Source organism: Triturus cristatus, chromosome 9 (assembly GCF_964204655.1).
Source record: "Triturus cristatus chromosome 9, aTriCri1.1, whole genome shotgun sequence".
NCBI classification, from domain to species: Eukaryota; Metazoa; Chordata; class Amphibia; order Caudata; family Salamandridae; genus Triturus; species Triturus cristatus.
Genome location: NC_140592.1, coordinates 842,453,954 through 842,475,050, shown reverse-complemented (window position 1 = coordinate 842,475,050; position 21,097 = coordinate 842,453,954). Strand labels below are relative to the sequence as shown.

General features: G+C 42.2%; 1 protein-coding gene across 6 annotated transcripts in view; it reads left to right on the top strand.

Moving 5' to 3' along the window:
• KLC1 (kinesin light chain 1) overlaps positions 1-21,097 on the top strand; it is a 412,248-nt gene that overhangs the window by 316,883 nt on the left and 74,268 nt on the right. For 5 of the 6 annotated variants that reach the window (XM_085626290.1, XM_085626289.1, XM_085626286.1 and 2 more), the window contains exon 14: positions 13,289-13,419. In XM_085626290.1, the coding sequence (XP_085482416.1) occupies positions 13,289-13,419 (131 nt within the window). Of the gene's footprint in view, positions 1-4,162; positions 4,758-13,288; positions 13,420-21,097 lie in introns of those variants that run through there. The other variant, XM_085626291.1, reaches the window with a different exon arrangement.

Here is a 21,097-nt window from a genome sequence, read left to right as displayed (position 1 = left end):
TAGCCAATGCAAGAACAAAAAGAATGTGACTTTTATACTTACTTAACATGTCATTGCTAGAAAGAAATCATCCTCAGCTGTGTCCACTAGTGCACAGATGTTTCTCAAAATCAAATGTGAAGAGATTGTATTATTTTTGTACACGCTTCACAGTAGATTCTTTTTACAGTGGTGTGATGAGAACATTTGTGTTTTTTGGGGGAAATTGATAAACTGGAACTGCCTAGATTTCCTATTATTTACAAAACTTATTGCTGATTGAGTGTCTTGGTGTTTTGTTTTGTTCGTCATTCTAGTCTGTAGGTTATTGTTGTTAGATGACAGAGTAGCAATTAATGTCACTACCATTTAGTTAATTTTTAAAGCAACGCATATTACACCATGATTTGATCATACATCTCTGATACCAGCAGACACTGCTATGGCATTCTTATGGACTGGTAAAAAGAAATCCTGTGATTTAACAATTTTTAAAAGCCCTAAAGTGAAAAACCTTTTCCTGATAGAGCATTATATCCCCATCTTCCTTTGGGGTGTAAACTTTTAAGAATATTAAATAGTAAAAGGGAGCATTGACCACTTTGTCCAGGATAAAATCATTAAACAAGCTGGATGTCATCTTGCCTTAACACACAACACAATATATTTATGTGATAACTGCAACAAATTTATAAGAACCTTCCCGATCCCTTCTTCCCTTGTATTTTTAAGCTAGTATTTTGATGTTGTAGTTAAAGAGCATTCAAGTACCCAATGCTCAAAGTCAGTGGACTGCTAACGCTTCTTCTGTAAAGGCAAATTTAGGCTCCCAAAACTTAAGATGGCTGGTTCAGCTGCTTCACCATGTTTCCCCCTTTTAGTTGTGCAACTCCATCATAGTCTCATTGTACTTTTTCAATTAATCAAAAACTAGCAACTACGAAGCAGCGTGGAAGGGAGTACAAGACCAATGTGGGGGATTGGTCCAGGGGTAGCAACAAGGGATTGCTATTTCTTTGGAAAAGGAAAATGGCAATTTTAAATATATAGGGCTCAAGAATGTTTTTCACAAACCCTCTTGAGTTTTTGTAAAATCCGATTGCACTCTTGGGCAGAAATTGGTACTGCAAGTTTTATTCAAATCTCCTTTTGTTCCAAGCATTGCTTTTATAGATCTTTTACTGGACACCAGGGAAAGCACCACTAAAGGCAATTTTTTGCAATGGAGTTGTCACCTCAAAAATAAAATCTTTCTTTCGCTATCTGCAAAAAAATATGAATATCACTGTGAGTTGGTTAGTCGCATTAATTTCCCTGAGATGGAACTGTAATAACATGAGGGAGAAATGATCAGAAAGTGCTACACTGTACTTCGATCGCACTTTGTTGACATATCAACTGCTCATTTAGCAAGCTACTCACATTTTATAATGCTTCTTGATTAGTTGGGCAGTGGTATGAGATTTAACTTCTGATTCTGGAGATTGAATATCCACATTTTCACTTCAATTTGTTTAGACACTGAACTATTTGTTTTCATAGCAGACTTTTGGGACTGTAGTTGCAGGTGTGGCAGTTTATCATTTTTGGGAGGGAAAACATGATTAGTGGTTATCTGATGTGACCTGCACCCATGTACTAGTCAAACTATCATTTAGCTGACTAGTACATTTCAGTGATTCTAGTTTGCTACCTTGTTGTAGCCCGTTAACAGTGTGAGTTGATGCATCCCAGTGTGCAACATGTTAAACATAAAACTAACTTTGTGTGACTGCTGGTATCAAAATATAACCATCCATTTTGATTTTACAACTCAGATGAATTATGCTGATTGTCACATCCTTCATACCATTTGCCTTTGTCAGTCTTTCCCTTTTTGCCATTTTATCACAACTTTTTCATAATACATTACATTGTCTTTTTCCTCTTTTTTTGTTTTTTGTTTATAGTTGCACCGAAACAGTTTAGTATTTCTCTTCAAATGTTCTTCAGTGGCCCAGATGCGTACACCAACCTTTTAAACCTTTAACACTTTTTCCACCTTAACTCACTTTTGCTATTTTTAATTCATGTTTCTCCTTCTAAAGTTTACCCCCTCTTCTTCCTTAATATTGGTATGTTCTATACTAAGACAATCAATCAGCATCATTGTAACTAATTTGCAACGGTCATTGTTGAATATAAGCAACCTGAAGGCCTTCCTGATTAACTCTTGCTAGCTGGGTGTTGGAACTGTGTACTGTACTCTTCCCTTCATTTCTGCAACACTTTGCATGACTTTGCATGTTTCTAAGCTGTAAAAACCTAATATGCCTACCTTTTCCCTTTGCTTTTTTTAAAGCATGCAGCTTGATTGTACTGTAATGGGACGTCCAAAGAAGACATAACTGACAGTATTTCTAGGTCATTGTTTGCATTAAAGAGACATTAAATTCAGCGAAGCCCAAATGCTCATGTGTTAGCTGTACGAACTCTGTTTGGTATTACCATTTGCAACACACCGGGACACAAGATGTAGAGAAAAGTGTTAGTAGTGCTTTCATAAACTGGGGAAGTTGCATTCCCTAAATATTACAATGCAGGTGCCCTACTTAAAGTCAGATTTGTTTGTTAAGAAGTCAGAGAGTAACTGTCCTCATCAGATACCCATCTTACCCGTTCTGTATAAAAATACAAAAATAATAAATTCAAAACTGTTAAATGTTTTGAGCAAAGGTTATAAAATAGACAACAGTCCAGCATGGCCCACTCTTTCACACATTTTCCTCTTCGGTCTGCATTTTATGGTACAGTTAATTTTTTAAAGCATGACATAAGCCACCAAGCTGGCTTTCAGCATATACGTGCTCTGTCCTAAAATCCAACCCACATGTGTTCGCCCACCCAATACTATCACCCTCCCTATTAATGACCCCACATGATGACTGTTGCTCTACTTTGTTACCCTTTGACCACCAGTGGAACACTTTACAATTCCCTCCTTGGGGGGTGCTCTGCTGTACTTCTGGAAATTATGCTGCATGGCTCAAGATCCCTTGGAATTTCTAACAAAGACTACAGGTTAATGCATCACTCAGCAATTTATTATTTATAAGACAGTGACAAAGCATCATCCATGGTCCCTCTATATAAAAAGTTACATTCTCTTTACATTTTGGTTTTTATTTTCATCTTATGAAATTCAAAGTATAAATCAAATGCTTCATTTGCTCTACCTTTTGTGACTGGATTTCTCATTTTCTAGCACTTACCCCTTGTTAGGTCTCTCCTTTTTTCCTTGCTTTGTTTAATTTAAGCTTTCACTGAGCCAATATGACAGTTAAACCTGGAACCCAACTTGCTTTGTCTTGTCAAGATTATGCAAAGAGAGTTAAGTTTAAAAATTCACTACTTCAACAGAGGAAGAATTTACTTTTAGTAAGACTTTTTGCTGCTGTGAGCAGTAGCATCAAGGGAAAATAACAAAATTAGACAATCTGATAAATACAATTTTCTGAATTTAGGCTGAAAATATTTATGAAAATATAAACCAATTTGCAGTATTTATTAATTCTCACCTTTCAATTAAATTAAAAGAATTTTAGAGCAATCTTATTTAATGTTTACTCTGAAACAATTTTTTTTTTAGTTTTAATAATTTTTTGGTAGTGATGACGGTTCTGGGAAGAAAAGATTTTATTAATTACATTGTAATTCAATTTGAAAGTTCAGGCCGTTACTAAGAATTGATGGATGCAAAGCAAACTGCGCAGCTTAACTAAAAGTTGCCAGCCAATTTCTACAAAACAAAAAATGTTTCCTGCATTTCTTTTATTGTGAACACATTTTAAAAAAATATTTTCATTACTTACACATCTGCATATGAACTTGCAAGTGATGTCTGAAAATGATAACCTCATCGTCATGTTAATAGAACAAGTCAAAAATGAAATACTGAATCTTGTATAATATGATTGAATATCTGGATTCAAGTAGGTAAATTATGCTGAATTCGCTGTATACTTCATTGACCCACGGACAATGAAGCACACTCTCAACTATGCTCGCTAAATCGGTAGTCTGATGACCTAGAAATACTGTTGACTTACCTGTACAAAACTAAAGGCACATTTTTAAAAACTGTTGACATTATTCCAACAGTTTCATTCAGTTTTTTCTCTCTTTCTCCATTTCTGTCTGGCAGGCCTAGATGCCTTGTGTGGTTCTTATACTGTCTCCTGCATGATGGGCGTGCAGCATCTACAAGCTTTACCTTCTCTCTCCAGTACTGACTACTGTCTTAGCTACCCCTTTAGGATTCCTGTCTGAGCCACCACACACCTCCCGTATCCTGGCCACTCCTTCAGTGCTGGTGTCCTCCTTTCCCACCATTGAATTTTCTTATTTCCGTACATTTGTAGCCTTTTGGAAATGTAATCAGTCATGCAAAATGTGTTCTGTTACAACCAGTTACTGTGCAATCTGTAGCTAAATAATTAAGAAAGACGTCAATAGCTAGCATTTCATTATGACACGGTTACCTAAAAAAAGCATACACAGGATTAAACATGGCATGGTGTGGACCGTCACTGATTTCTAGAAGTAAGGCATGTGCGTCATATTTTACTTAAAAGAATTTATAAGGTGGTTAATATCAATACAGAATTCTTGTTATTCAGAACTAGAACAGCTCTGTGTGAAATGTTTGCTACTGTGCTTTTGCCACTAATCTGAGTGTTCAGTGATCCGTGTACCTGTCTTTCTCTAACTTCTAATAAACTCATTCCAACTGACCAGTGTCTGTGTCTCTATTGTCTCTATTGTCTGCTTGGGAATATTTGCTCTCTCATTCTGTGTCTATGCAGTAGCTTTTTTGGGTGGTAGATTCAGTGAAATTCTGGCATAATGACCCTGACTCATTTTTCAGCAGTGTTCGAATCTGCTCCTGCTCAACTCACTCTGTTGTACACATGGTGCCTGTTTTTGTTTTGTTCATTGAGTGGAATAAAATTCACCTTACATCATCAGTGCTATTAGTATATAGCTCTTGCTGTAGTATATTCAAATGATCTGCAGTTGATTGTCATGACTGATCCTGAAATCACATCCAGTTCGTATTACAAAGAAATGGGCTAGGCTCATAATTTGCTCACACATTCCGCTACTCGATAGGAAGCAAGAAAACCTAGAAATCCTGTGCTTCTCAGCACGGACAGAAATACCGGTTTGAGGCATGTGTGCTGTATAAACACATGCTTTGCATACTCCTGCCATTTATTTTTGGATCCGGATGTTTGCAAGTTGTTTTTCTGTGAAGAAGTCTTTTCCAGGCACGAAGTAAGTAGACTCCTCCTTTCGGTGATAGTGCACATGGGCATCAACTCCATTGTTAGATTGTTTTCTTTCTGCCATTGGGTGTCGGACGTGGCTTGCTGTGCTCTGGTTCAAGACTGTTCGCTGGGATCCCTTTGGTTCCCAATCCACTGTACCCGCTTCGCTATTGTTACAAACGCATATTCCCATTCTCCACATGTTGAAAATCAGGAAACTTTCTGAGTTGGATCTAGAGAACTCCAAACACGGCCTTCGGGCCTAGACAGTTTCATTTCACTCCACTCAAACACACATCAAGTAATCTGCTGATGGAACGGACTCTGTTCCAATTTGTGCCCTCGGTGCTACTCAGAATATCCACCCACGACCTTTACAAGGTCTGTAACCTGTGCCTGTCTCCAGAGCATAAGGAAGAAGACGGACACCTGCTGCTCATTTAAAATAAAAAATAAAAACCTACGGGACTGTCCGGCTTGACAAAATGAAATGCAGCGGCAAAGTATCGAAGACACCCCCGATATCTTCAGAGAAGCTATCGAACAGGACAAAATGGAAGCGCTCGCATCAGAAAAAAAGAGGCCTTTTCCGTCCAAGACTCTGATTCCGAGTTGGAGACAAAACTGGAGTCCCATTATGTCCCAGCAGGTCAAGGTGATGTGAGTACCACAGCCCCTATGCCGACAAAACCTGCTTCCAGTAAACAGAAGTCTTCCATGCCACCACTGTTATGTGGCCATGGTAGGCACCAAGACTCTGCTTCTAATGCCTGCCATCTGACTTGGCACCGAAAGCACACGTCAAGCCTTCCAGCTCGGCCTCCAGTCGAGATACCACACCTTCAGCACCTAAAACATAAGTTGCGAAAGACAAAAGGACAAACCCGACTCGAAACCAAACATTTCAGAGCAGAAACAGAATGATGCTCCTCAGAAGCCTCTGGAGTAAAGTCTGGAAACCGTGCAAGAAAAGCTGGGTCCAAAACAAAAGAATATGTGTATTAATCCAGACACTGGACATATTAGAACAAAGTCAGTGATACCATCCTCCAAGAGAAAAATTCCTAGTTTCCAGGACACAGGATATAAAATCCCTCTAAAAGGACAAGGCTACTAGCCCTCTTCACCCCAGTCCTAATACCCCTCCACCATCTACACCAATACCTCTGATACCAGATTCAGACCCTCTAGACATCACACCACAGGACTCTACTCGTACAGATCAAATGCAGGGGCTGGGGATGACACTTATGATCAACCACCACCAGATCCATGGGATGATTATAATATAGATCCTACTACAGACACACATCCAGATCTATACCCTGTAAAACCTTCCCCTCCTGATGACAACACTTAATATCAGGAGTTAATTGCCAGGGCTGCCACATACCATGGAGTCACTTTACACTGAGAATCTTTAAAAGAAGATTTTTTATTTGAAACCATGGGGACCACACATAAGACATGCGGAAGACATTTTTTAAGATCCAGTATGGGCATGTATTAGAACAACCAGGGTTGATAGAAAAAATATATACCCCAACCATCTAACCCAATTTTTATCAAGGGCCTTTAGATTCTTTAGTCGTGTCCAATACTCGTAAAAGAGCAAATTCACAAACTTGAGGTGATTCACCTTTCCAGACAGAGTCCAAGCTAATAGATGCCTCGGTTAAAAGAGTGGCTGCACAATTAGCCAATCATTGGCACATAGCCAATACACAAGGTCATTTGGCTAGGTATGATAGCGCCCACTGGAACGAAATGTAGGAATTACTCCAATATCTCCCAGAGGAGCATAGGAAAAGAGGGCAAGAACTAATGCAGGAGGGAAAACTATTTTCCAACTCCTATTAGGTGTGCGTTAGATGCTGCCGATACTGCAGCCAGAGGAGTTAACACCAGTATTCTCTTCAGAAGACACACATGGCTGCGAATCTCTGGGTTTAAACCAGAGGTGCAACAAACAACAATTAATGCTCCCTTTGACAAGGAACATGTTTGTGGCCCTCAAGTAGCTGAATCACTTGAAAAAATGAAAAAAGACCCTGAAGTGGTAAAATCCATGAGAGCACTACAGGCACCCTCTAACAGAGACTCCTTTGCTGCTCATTTTATAGGGGTGGCTCAAAAAGTACCTCCACAGATGCCAACACATTCTTCCTATAAACCTCAAAATCAATCCTTCCCCTCTAGAGGATTTTACAAAGGTGGTTACAGAGGAAACAATTTCAAAGGTAGAGGTACACCAACACGTTCCTCGCCCTCTCCCAACAAGCTTGATAACAATTTCCCCCGATCATCATACACCTGTCGTGGGAAGACACCATCTATTTCTTTCCATTTGGCAATCAATAGCATCAGACAAATGGGTGTTTGACATTATCCAACATGGTTATTGCCTGGATCTCACCAGCAATCCTCCCAATAGTCCACCTCACATTCACAAATTCTCTCTAGAGCACCAACAACTGCACAAAAAAGAAGTACAAAAGCTATAGAACCACTTCCAATACAACACCAAGGATCAGGGGTTTACTCACTTTACTTCCTAATCCCAAAAAAGGATGGTTTTCTACTACTAATGTTAGTTCTCTTCCAGAACACTTCCATATGGTCACACTTCACCCAGCACATCGCAAATACCTCAGATTTGTGGTAGCAGGAAAACACTATCAATTCAAGGTACTCCCATTTGGAGTCACTACTGCACCCAGAGTATTCACCAAATGTCTAGCAGTAAGCAGCCCATTCAAGAAGGCAACGCATTCATGTTAGCCATATATAGATGATTGGCTCATCAAAGCCAACGCACATCTCAAGTGTTTACAACACACTTGAATTACCATAAATCTTTATCAATTGGGATTCACAGTCAATGCTCAAAACTCTCATCTTCAACCCTCACAGCTCCAACCCTATCTAGGAGCTATGCTAAACACTCAAACAGGTTTAGCCTATCCAAATGCAGCAAGGATTCACAATTTTCAAACACTGCTACTTCATTTCCAAAGCAACCAGTATCTAACAGTGAAAACGTTCATGCAACTTCTAGGGCGATGGCATCATGCATTGACATAGTACCTCATGCAAAATTAAACATGCGTCCTCTACAGGAATGCTTGGCATGTCAGTGGAATCAATCACACGATCAGGTAAAAGATCTAGTGTTAGTAGACAGCCGCACCCACATCGCTCTGCAGTGATGGAACACACAAAACCTATCAAAAGAGCGGCCCTTTATTGACCTGTTACACAGATTGTGCTCACAGCGGGCGCATCCCTCACAGGGTGGTGTGTCTATCCACAACATCTAACAATTCATGGTCTATGAGACACCAAACACAAAAATCTGCACATCAGCTACCTAGAGCATCTAGCTAAAAGCATTTCTACCTCACCTGATGGGGGAAGTTGTCCTAGTGTGGACGGACAATATGACGGCTATGTACTATGTACAAAATGGGGGGGACACTCCCTACATTTATCACGCCTCTTTTAGACCATTTGGCTTCAGGCAATACATGACCATATCCAACTGCTAGCAGAACACCTTCCAGGGACGGCAACTAATTTGACGACCTCCTCGGCAGGATGTGGCAACGAGTGGGAACTACACCCAAATTCTCCTCCCATACCTACACAAATGGGGGTTTCCACAAATAGATCTTTTTGCAGCAGCTCAGAACACAAAATGTCCAAACTTTACCTCCAGGTTCTCACACTCTATCCAAAGGCAGTGCTCTATGGATAAACTGGACAGATATATTTGCTTATGCCTTTCCACCTCTCCCTCTTCCTCCATTTCTGGTTCAGAAGCTCGGGCAAACATCTCTCACCCTCATTTTAATAGCTCCCACATGAGCTTGTCAACCATGGTTCACTGCACTACTGGAACTTTCAATAGTTCCACACCAGAAGCTTCACCTCACCTCAAACCTTCTCACTCAGAGCCATGGAGAAATCTGACATCTAAACCCCAAGGAGCTCAACCTAGCGATTTGGCTTCTGAAGTCTAGAGTTTGGATACCTAAATCTACCATCAGATTGTATGACCATTCTTAAACAAGGGGTGAGGAGTTGGCCTCTGGGGGAACTGGGTTCGAGTCTCGGTAACGACGCCAAACCTCCTGTGAGTCTGGGCAAATCACTTAATCTCCCCGTGCCCAAATTTTTTTTTAAAAAATGAATGTGTGTCCTCATGTAACGTAACTGGTGCTATGTAAAGCGCTCTGATACCTGATTGGATTCAGGTCAAGCTCGCGCTATATAAAACTCTGCTAAAAAAACAAAACAAAAAAAAATGAAAAAAAAAACCAAGCAAGAAAACCTACTACTAGAGCATGCCATGCAGCATAGTGGAAAAGGTTTGTTATATATTGTGATAACCAAACAATTGAACCACTAGATGCTTCTATTCAACAAATCATCTGCTATCTATTGCATCTACAACTTGCAGGCCTTGCATACACATCCCTACGCCTACACCTTGCAGCAGTGGCTGCATATCTTCAAAAATAGGCAACACTTGTTCAGAGTGCCAGTAATTAAAGCCTTTATGGAAGGCCTTAAAAGAGTGATACCACCAAAAGTTCTACCTGCACCTGCATGGAACCTTAATATTGTTCTCAAGACTAATGGGTCCACCTTTTGAACCACTGCACAATTGCCCACTGCAATTCCTTACATGAAAGGTTGCTTTCTTGATTGCTATCACTTCACTAAGATGTATCAGTGAGCTTCAGGCGCAAGCCTTAGAAGAACCATTTTTCCAACACCACTGAGACAGAGTGGTTCTTCACAATTACCCAAAGTTCATTCCAAAAGTTGTCTCTTTCTTTCTTATTAACCAGTGTGTTGAGTTACCTGTTTTCTCCCATCCACCCGATTCTGAAGCAAATAGAGCTCTACATACATTAGATGTCAAAAGAACATTATTGTGTTATATTGATAGAACAAAAGATTTTCGCAAAACAACTTTTTTCTTGCCTTCGCTCCCCCTCCTAAGGGGAAACCTATCTCTAAATCTGATATTTTTAGATGGATCATTAAATGTATTCAAACATGTTATATCAAAGCCAAAAGTACTTTGTCTATACCTCCTAGAGCACATTCTGCTCGTAAAATAAGAGCATCTATGGCCTTTTTAGGTAACATTCCTATAGCTGACGTGTTAAGCAGCTACATGGTCTACACCACACACATTTACTAAACACTATTGTGTGGATGTATTAGCACGTCAACAAGCTAATGTGGGACATGCAGTCCTAACAACACCTTTTAAAACAAATGCAACGCCCACTGGTTAGCCACCACTTTGGGTAAGTACTACTATACAGTCTATGTAAAGCATGTGTATCTACAGCACACATGCCTCGAGCGGATTATGTTACTCACCCGGTAAGCATCTGTTCTTGGCATCTAGAGCTGGAGATTCACATGTGCCCTCCCTGGACACCTATGGTCATTGCAGTTGTTATTATTCATATTGTACACACATGGACATCTCTATACTACATTTATTTACTCCATTCTCACGCTCTTGTTGGAAAACAATCTAACAATGGAGTTAATGCCCATGCACACTATCACCGAAAGGAGGAGTCACCTTACCTTGTGACTGGAAAAGACTTCTTCGAAGAATAACAACTTGCAAATATCCGGACCCAACACTAGATGACAGGAGTATGCAAAGCATGTGAATCTACAGCTTTACATGCCAAGAACAGATGCTTTCAGGGTAGGTAACATAATCCTTACTCGATGGGAAACAAGAATGCCAAGAAATATATGCTTCTCAATACAGACAGCAATACCAAATGCAAGTAATTTTGGCATGTTTATTTTTATGTGGGTAAAAGCCAAAGAATCTTGTATGTTTAAAAAGTAGTAACAGTTGTTGACGTGCAGCTCTTCAAACATACAGGGGCTATTGCTAATTTTCCAGGGATTGTTTGAGGATGGTAATTTGAATTTACCAACCAATACTAATCATTATTACAGAATTTCACTGCACATAGTTTAGTTGGTTTCAGCCTTTGCTGCTTGTTACTTTTCCAACTGTCTAATTTTTCCTGTTAGATAACAGACCCCAGCGTTGCAGTCATATATTGGTTTAAATCTGCTTTTGATGTACAACAGTATTATGCTTAATCATAACGTATATCTTGTCAATATGCATCTTGTGTATAGATTTTACAACTTCGGAATTGTAGTGATGTTTTAGAAGAACATGCATGCATGTTAAATCTTCCAATCTTTTCTGCCTTTGTATTCTCACAATTTCTGATTTTCATTTTTTAAAACAAACATGTATGTCTGGATGCTTAACTTGTAGGGATCCTCTGTATCCCAAACTCTCTACAAATTACCAACTTGTTGGCTGCTCTTGAAACTTTGTTTAGGATCAACAAATGTGTTTTTATTATGACTGCATGTCCAGGAACTCAAAGCACAACAGCCACCCCCCCATCTAAATACCCAATTATAACCGATAACTCAACCTCAACAGTGACACATTGTTCCAGTCCAATTTCTTCTTCTGTAACCCATCGTGACCCATAACATTAGTTCAGGTGTTTCATTTGAGGTGATCCAATACTATACCGTCCAGAATTCATATAGTTAAATTAATTCCATAATTGATGTTATGGAGCCGTTTGGTAACCTTATGTGTTTATCCGTTACCAGATTTCTTTTTGAGAAACGTAGAAGGTTGGTAAAAATTGTGTCCATGCTTGATTCAAAACCAGAGCTGGTGGATTTGTAGGGACAATTTACTTCAAAAGTGGAAATGAGAGTCATGTGTGAAAGAACTATCCTGGCTTAAATGTAAGCTTTTGGCTGAGATGACTAAATTGCAAGACTGGTATTTACTATTATGATGGATTAGGTTTATCCCATGACATTAAGTGTATGTGTACCGTATAGGACAATCATTGAAACTGTGTGCTATGGCCACCCAAAAGGCTAGCATGTATGTCTCTCACATGTGCACTACCATACAGAAAAAAAACAGGTACATTGACTAGACTAAAACTTCTTCAGTTAGTCTGTACGGAGGCCCAAGCAATTAACAGGGGATTCTCTTGAAATAAGTCCAAGTGCTACATGCAATACAAATGCAAAGATATACCACAATCTAATCAATGAAACCTAACAGGGCATGGTATTTCTTACTGGCAATAACAGAAGCATTGCACCTAAAGGAGATATAAGAGAGGGAGCCTGTTGTGGAGGCTAATGTAAGAGCAGGGAGAATACGACAAATCCCAAAGATACTCTACAGCAAAGGTGTAACCTGCGAAATGCACTTTCGAATGCTAGATTGTAGTGGACTGGTTGCTTTTAAATCTGCACCTAAAACCTTGCCAGAGTTTAACACTTTTACAAAACAATATGTAGTAGTTTTACAATACAAAACTTAACTGCTGGATTGTTGCAGGATTGTGAGAATCGTACACCAGAATAGTTTGCAGTTCTGCTTGGGTATCTTTTTTTTTTTTTTTTTTTTAAACATGCTCAAAGATAGGTCATAGAAGGACACAATGTTTTATATTTTGCTTGTTATGTTGGCTTTATAATTTGCTGTTGTACTTTCAGGGATTTAAAAGAAAAGCCAAATAAAGCACAATAAATCACCTTTACCATCTTGTCCGTCATGCTTTTCACAATCCATTATAATTGATGTAAAACAATAACAAGACAGTATAGGAGAAATTTAAATGACCTGTAAGATGTTTGTTCAGTACCTTAACTGTAGACATGGACTTGTCACTGGTAGTGTACCAGGCTTGCATGACTATCATGTGTTGATAGGCTCCAAAAATGTGATCTGACCTATCTAAAGATATTCTCTCTGAACATCCAATTCAGGTGATTATACATATCTGGTATACTCTGGTAATAGAGAAGGAAGGGTGTCTACTTGAATACCAGAAGGGGAGCTTTTGTTTCATAATGTTCTGCAGTTTCATATTTGTTCACGTTTTTTTCAGGATGGAACTGGATCATTAAAGCGCAGTGGTTCCTTTAGCAAACTCCGAGCTTCAATTAGACGCAGCAGTGAGAAGCTGGTTAGAAAACTGAAGGGCGGAAGTTCACGTGACAGTGAGCCAAAGAATCCTGGGTAATTATAATTTGCTGCCTGCACTGATTACTGTCCAGCCGGTAGCTTAGAACTGCCATTGATCTGCCTGGACGGTAACAATGACTGGTGAACCATTACTATGTCATGCAAAAAAAATACAGTATTGGATTCACATAGTGCTTTTTATTTAATGTATTTGGCTCGATTACAAATCGGTCTCGCATTTAATGTATCCTCTGGTTATATTAAGATTTTCAAATTAAGCACTATTTGGAAAAACCTTCATTTAATCTTTTCACGGTATTACCCAAGAAAGAGGTCAGTGTTTTTAATGTAGCTATAGCTATGGATAATACTTTGGTACCCTCAAACGTATCTGAAAAACGTGTTTGAATAAAGTACCTTTTAATATGTGGCAACAATACTGAGTAAACCCATGTGAATGAAGTACAAATGACCGAGCTGAAATGAGAACAAGCCTTTGCCTTTTTCAGTTAATCTTTGCAAATGTGATTAAAGCCAAGTTTATAATATTAATCCGGGCAGTAATGACCGGGATCCCGGTTCTGCCAGCTGTTTCTGAGCTAGATCTGGGATTCGGCCGACCCATTGAAATATACTGAATTTGTCATGGTGTAATTTTCCTACACCGGTACACAATTCAGCTGTGCCCGCACGTCTGCTTTCTGTTCAGAGCAGCAACCTGCAGGCGGCGAGGGGGCTTTATTATTTTTACTTTCAGCAGGGCCCTAAACAAAGTCCTAATTTAAAAGTCCATCACCCCTTCTTTTGTTCATATCATTGTGGCCGAGAGCTATCCAGAGTCTTCTTTCCATTATTCAGCCAGATCGGATACAATGATCTATCAACAATACATTATAAACAGTTGATAGCACTACAGGTTAAAAGCTTAAAACCACATTTTATTTAAAAAAAATCAACTACAAATTGATCGTTTTTCCCCACCATGTATACAATACGCAGCCACTCCATGTTACTTTCACATGATGTCTTAGCTTCTTGCCATCACCTTTTGCCTTACACACCAAGCGGCATGTAGATATTTTGAAACTACATGTGCTACAAGGTAGTGTTTGTTTTACATACGCTTAATGCAGTTTCATATTGGCATATGTCTAACAGCTTGTACTATGGTTTTAGCCATTTTGATCTAGACCTGGTATAGGATTTACAAACAGCATAGAAGATGGCCCTCGGTCTCCTCGTATAACATACAGGCTGGACATACATTGTTGCCTTCACCCAGAGCTGGCCACTTGGATGTAATAGAGACACTTGTCAAGACCCAAGTCTAAACTTTATGTAACGTGCCCGCTGGGGGGGAAGGGGGGGGGGGGGGGGTAGATGAATGTGGTCAAAATAATCTTCAAATTTATGATCCCATTTGGACAGGAGAAATGTGTCAGTCAGCCTACCCAGGGAACATGCTGGATGTTGTTTGGCCCTAAAACACTGCCAAGATCTTTTTATAATGACATGTCGTGCTCCAACTGTAAGAGATACACATCCAACCTATATTTTGGCAAGCCAAGCTCTACAAGTGATTTTTTTTAACATAGGACATCCACAGTATTTTTCTCATATATTGCCTTCCATCTACTTCCTGCAATTCCTCCCTGTTAAGTTCTAAATCTTTATTAGTTTACACCCGAACCCAATATAAAATGTACCCTCAACTTCACATGGGCAGCTATAGATCCCATTGCCAAATCAAGTCTTGGGGGAAGCATGGGGTACTCTGGGGCATAGACAGCTCTGTCCATATGAAGGCACTTTTAGCTTTCTGTAAACAAGAAGCATCATAATGCCCCCATAGTTCAGCTCCATATATAGTTTCACTGATTGCTTGTGCTCTATAGATCTCAATAGCTGGTGATAGGATGGTATGAGGATTGCCTCAATAATTTAGATATTAGCTATCCTCTGTTTTAGGATAGCAGTGTTCCCGCTATGAATGTGAGTCTGATACTCTTATCCCCAGGTGACCAATCTCCTTCATTCTTTCTAGGTATCTTCCACCTACACATACTTTATTCCCTCTGGATTTCTTGTGTGGGCTAAACACCATTCACTTGGTCGCACATGTGTTTATCTCCAGACCATGGGTAGAACAATATAGGACAAACCTCTGTATTAAAGTTTTGAGACCCAGCTTCGTCTTTGACATTAGCAGGGTATCATCTGCAAAAAACAAGGCTGGAATTTTTTCTCCAGCCAAATTGGGGGCATCATTGGTGTAAATGAAGAGAAAATCTAAAAATCCATTAATAGATAGGAAAAACAGAGTGGAGGTCAGAACGCAGCCCTGGTGCTCTCCCCCCCTGCCTTCCCCCTTCCGTATCATGCCTTTCCTTGTCAATTCTCCATTGTTCCCCATCTATCTATGCAAAGTTATCGGTATGTAGCCTCTCTAGCATCATTAGTATTTCCATCTGGATTCCCAAATCACAAAGTACCACCCATAGTTGTTCCATGGGTACCATGATGAATGATGCATTCGTGAGATCAACAAAGGCTACGTAAAGGCTTCCTCCATCGGAGTACACACAACCTTCCATTTTATCAATAGAAAGCAGAAGATTTGATCCACCGTGCTAGCACCCGCTCTAAACCCTGCCTGGAGAGGACTGAGTACATCATTGTCTGCAATTCAAGTAGTTAACTTGTCCAAAATATGCATGCAGAAAATCTTCTGCATGCTATTTTTTAAACTAATTGGACAATAGTTGGTTGGATCGCTGTGTGAACTCTTTTTGTTTATTGGGAATATCTCCTCTCCATGTATCGTGAATGGGGACACCAACCACTATAGCTTTAGTAATGGTGTTGATGTAAGGTGTCACAGATAGACATTTCAGATAAAAAGACGTGGCTTAAATTGTATCCAAGTCTGGGTCCTTGCCAAGTTTTTAGGCCATTATGCCTCTTTCAGTATCTGATAATGAATCTTTAATACGGTGTTCACTCTTGATAATCACTTTCGTAGATGCTATCCATTGCATGAAAAGAGATTGGATTTTCAACTGTATCATTATAATAAGATTCAAAATGATTAATCTATACGCTACTCTGGATATGGACTTCTGGCCTTGTAGAATTTGTGTACCCTCAGTGTGCAACAATTACCAAAACCTCTTGGCATAATTTGCTTTTTCTGCCTGTAGGAAGCCTTCCGACTGTTTCTTTTCCCAAGCCCAAGGTTTTTAATATGCCCCCTTGATTCTTTTATTCTATCCTTCTTGCCATTTTTAATCACAGCTAAGAGACCCAACTTCCTAACTCTGCAATCTGTATTATACAATAACTTGTCCCCTTCATTGACCAAAGCCTTCCTGTAGTTTTTCATAAACAGTTACTTAATCTCATAGATGAGAACAGTACTGACAAGCAATAGAATAGTAGGATTACCTATCTTAAAACTAATTGATTCCAATGTGCTAGCAGTTCATCGTAGATGGATTTAACTGCTATTGCATTGCTAGAAACATTCACTCCAGATTTCTACGGTTGTTGGAAAAAACTGGGGATAAGAGGTGGAGGGGCACTTTCAACTCCCACCAGGGGATTGTGGTCACACTCATGTCTTTCAGTCACCAACATATCTCGTATTTCACCCCACAGGCAGACATCAATCAGAATATAATACATTTTGCTACAATAAGACCCTCTTCGAAAAGTCTAAATGTACTGTCCAAAGGAGAATGCCCATTACATCAAAGGATACCGTAGGACTGTTGGAAAACCACACTCCCACTCTGAAAGGATGGTGGTGGTCTTCCGGACACACTGTGGTAGCTTGGCTCGAGTGGTCAGGAATCAGGCTCCGTGCTAAGCATACGACATACCCAAACAATAACCATGCGTGCATCCGTTCCAAAAACGACTCTACACCGTAAAAATTATGAAAATATCTTTCTTTATCTTCTTTTTCTCTTAGTTGCTGATTGGATAAATAAATAACAATCACAATATACAAACTTTAAATAATGCAGGTCAAATAAATACTGGCTTAATGATTCAATAAATAGGGGTGATCATAAATAATGAAGACATAAATATAAGTGCAATACATACAGGCAATTAAATATTCTGAGGCAATAAATACTGTAAACCAATCAATATTGTGCATCAATAAATACTGTGGACCAATAAATACAGTGAAGCAATAAATAGGTTAAATACAATAAATACAGTGCCCCTAATAAATACTTAAAAGCTGACAGTGACACTCATAGAATCAGTTCACTTTTGAATTCCTAAGGGCTGATTTGGCCCAGGCACAGCTTGTGGGGATGTGGAAGGCTCGGGGGTGTCTACTCCCGGGCTTGGACAAGGCTGAGGCCTAAACTGAGGTAGATCAAGGGGGGAATACCAGAGACCTGGCTCTCTCTCTCTCCACACAACCTCTCTAGATTAGTCCCAGCTCACCCCTGGCACAGTCAGGTTGGTTCCAGCACCTCCCTAGCCCCTTAGAGCAGTCTCTCAGGTCTCCACAGGGCCTTAGGCGCCCTCTACTCCACTTACTGCCCTTTTTCTGATGCTCCGACGCCGCTGGAGTCGTGTCGACGCCGTGAGGCGGTTCCAGTTCGATGTCGGCGGCCTCGGCACAATGTCAGTTCTTTGACGACGCCGGTAGGCGGCTCCGGTTTCGATGTCAGCGGCCTCGGTTCGATCTCGACCTCCGATTCGATGGCGTCGGGCAGTCTTTACTCGGTCGACCTCGGGCGGCTCCGGTCCGATGGCGACCTCGGATTCGATGACGTCGGCCGGCCTTGGCTCGATGTCGACTTCCGGTGGCTCCGGAGTGCGATCTCCACTCCCGACCTCCGGTGCTCCTCTCCTTAGGTTTCCGGCGACTCCGGAGTGCGACCTCCACTCCCGACCTCCGGCATGATTCTCACAGGTTCCGGCGACTCCGGAGTGCGATCCTCACTCCCGACCTCCGGTACACCTCACCTCGGTCTCCGACGACTCCGGAGGGCGGACTTCACTCCTCCGATGACGCCGCTCACTCGACCTCGGGTGACTTCCTCCTCGACCTTTGGTACTCCTCACGACCTCTGACGGCGCCCTCTCTCGACCTCTGGCGGCTCCGGGCACGACGTCCGCTTTCCAGTCGGCGCCGCTTCTCCACCTCGGGCTCCGGGTCTCAGGCTACTCGACGTCGGACTCCAGGGAAACCAGTTTCCAGGTCAGGATCTTGCTGTTCTCTGTTTCTAAGGCCTGTTCCTGCTGTCCAGGTCCTTAGGATGGGTTTTCTTGCTTCTTCCCACACAGGGCTCCAGGCTGGGCTCAGTCAGTAGGGACTAGTATCAAGGGTGGGTTTATGGACCCCACTCCAGGCACAAGTTTCCACCCCTGCTGCTTCACTCCTTCCTCCTTCAGGTTTTTGCTGCTCACTCTTCACCAGTCAGGTGCCAACTGCCAGCTCCAACTGCCAACTCTCTGTCTTAGCTTCCCAACATTCTAAACCGCCTCCAACTGTCACAGGGCTCCAGAATGTTGCAGAAGGTTCTAGTAGGTTCCAGTGGGTTCTGATGATGTCACAGGTGGCCACCATTTTGTGCTCCAGGCCCTCAGACAGAAGTTCCAGGGGTAGATAAAATGGCTCCCTGAATCTGCATCAATACTAAAAAGTCTGGTGGTTCCCAAAAAGGAAAAAATACTAACAGGGTTTGAGGCAAAAGTGGGACAAAATAAATAATGGAGAGGAGGGACCACCCAAAGGGCTGACAGGTCTAACACGCGTCCCCCCCCAGCTGAAAGTGGGGAGAGCTACCCAACCCCTTGGGAGTTCTCATCACTAAGGCGGAAATACCTTGAGAGACCGTCTGCATTGGCGTGGTCCACTCCAGGCCGATGTTCCACCTGAAAGTCCATTCCCTGTAGGGAAATAGACCACCTCAACAACTTGGGATTCTCCCCCTTCATCTGCATCAGCCAACGAAGGGGTCTGTGGTCGGTCTGAACCAGGAAGTGCGAGCCAAACAGGTATGGCCGCAACTTCTTCAGCTTCACGCTTTATTGCACTCCACTTCTGTTCCCTGGGAAGTAGTCTCCGGGATAGGAAGACCACGGGTTGATCCAGACCCTCTTCATTGAGTTGCGATAACACTGCCCCAATGCCATGTTCTGATGCATCTGTCTGGACAATGAACTCCTTGGAAAAGTCTGGGGCCCTTAAGACCGGCGCCTCGCACATGGCTTGCTTCAGCTTCACAAAGGCCTGCTGACAAGCCTCCGTCCAGACTACCCGTCGAGGTTGTTTCTTGGACGTAAGCTCCGTGAGGGGGGCTACGATGGTACCGTACCCCTTCACGAAGCGGCGGTAGTATCCCGTGAGGCCCAGAAAAGCTCGGACCTCAGTCTGTGTCTTGGGGGGTTCCCAGGCCATGATGGCCTCGATCTTCGCCTGGAGGGGTTGCACCGCTCCCCTACCCACCAAGTGTCCAAGGTACACTACCGACCCCTGCCCGATCTGGCACTTGCTGGCCTTGATCGTCAATCCAGCTTGTCTCAGGGCCTGGAGAACAGCTTGCAGGTGACGCAAGTGATCCTCCCAGCTGTTACTGAAGACGGCTATATCATCCAGATAAGCAGCAGAGAAACTCTCCATTCCAGTGAGGATCTGGTTCACCAGACGCTGAAACGTGGCAGGTGCGTTCTTGAGCCCAAAGGGCATCACACAGAACTGGTAGTGGCCATTGGGCGTGGAGAAGGCTGACCTTTCCCTAGCTCCATCAGTCAAAGAGATCTGCCAGTACCCAGAAGTAAGGTCAAAGGTACTTAGATATTGGGCAGCTCCCAGCCGGTCAATCAATTCATCCGCCCTAGGGATCGGATGAGCATCAGTTTTGGTTACTGAATTCAGTCCCCGGTAGTCCACACAGAACCTCAGTTGCGGTTGGGCACCCGGTGGTGCAGCTTTTGGTACTAGTACCACCGGACTGGACCAGGGGCTGCTAGAAGGTTCGATCACTCCTAGCTCCAGCATCTTAGTGACTTCACCGTTAATGCTGGCCTTCACCTTGTCTGACATCCGGTAGATCTTGGACTTCACAGGTGGGCTGTCTCCTGTGTCCACGTCATGGACGCACAGGTGAGTCCTACCCGGGACAAGGGAGAACAACGAAGAGTACTGTCCCAGGACCTGGTGGCAGTCCTCCTGCTGTTCAGGAGTTAGAGATGGGGAGAGAATCACTCCCTCCACCGACCCATCCTTTTCTTGAGACGCAAACAAATCGGGGAGAGGCTCGCTTTCCGCGTCCTCTGCTCCGTCAGTCACCATCATCAAGATGACTTCGGGCCTCTCGTGGTGGGGTTTGAGGCGGTTGGCGTGCAGCACCCGTAGGGGCTGACGAGGGGTCTTCAGGTCCACCAAGTAGGTAGCCTTACCCTTCTTCTCCAACACCTCAAAGGGTCCTGACCAGCGATCCTGGAGGGCACTAAGCTCTCCTGGTTCGATCACCCACACCTTCTGGCCTGGCTCCAACTCCACCGGGTGAGCATTGTGGTCATACCACGCCTTCATCACAGCTTGGCTGGCTTCCAAGTTGTCAGAAGCTTGCTTCCACAACTTAGCCATTTGGCTCCGGAAGGCCAGCATGTAGCTCACCACATCCTGGGGAAGCTTTCTGGGAGTTCTTTCCCATCCGTCTCTCACCAGGTTGAGAGGTCCACGTACAGGGTGCCCATA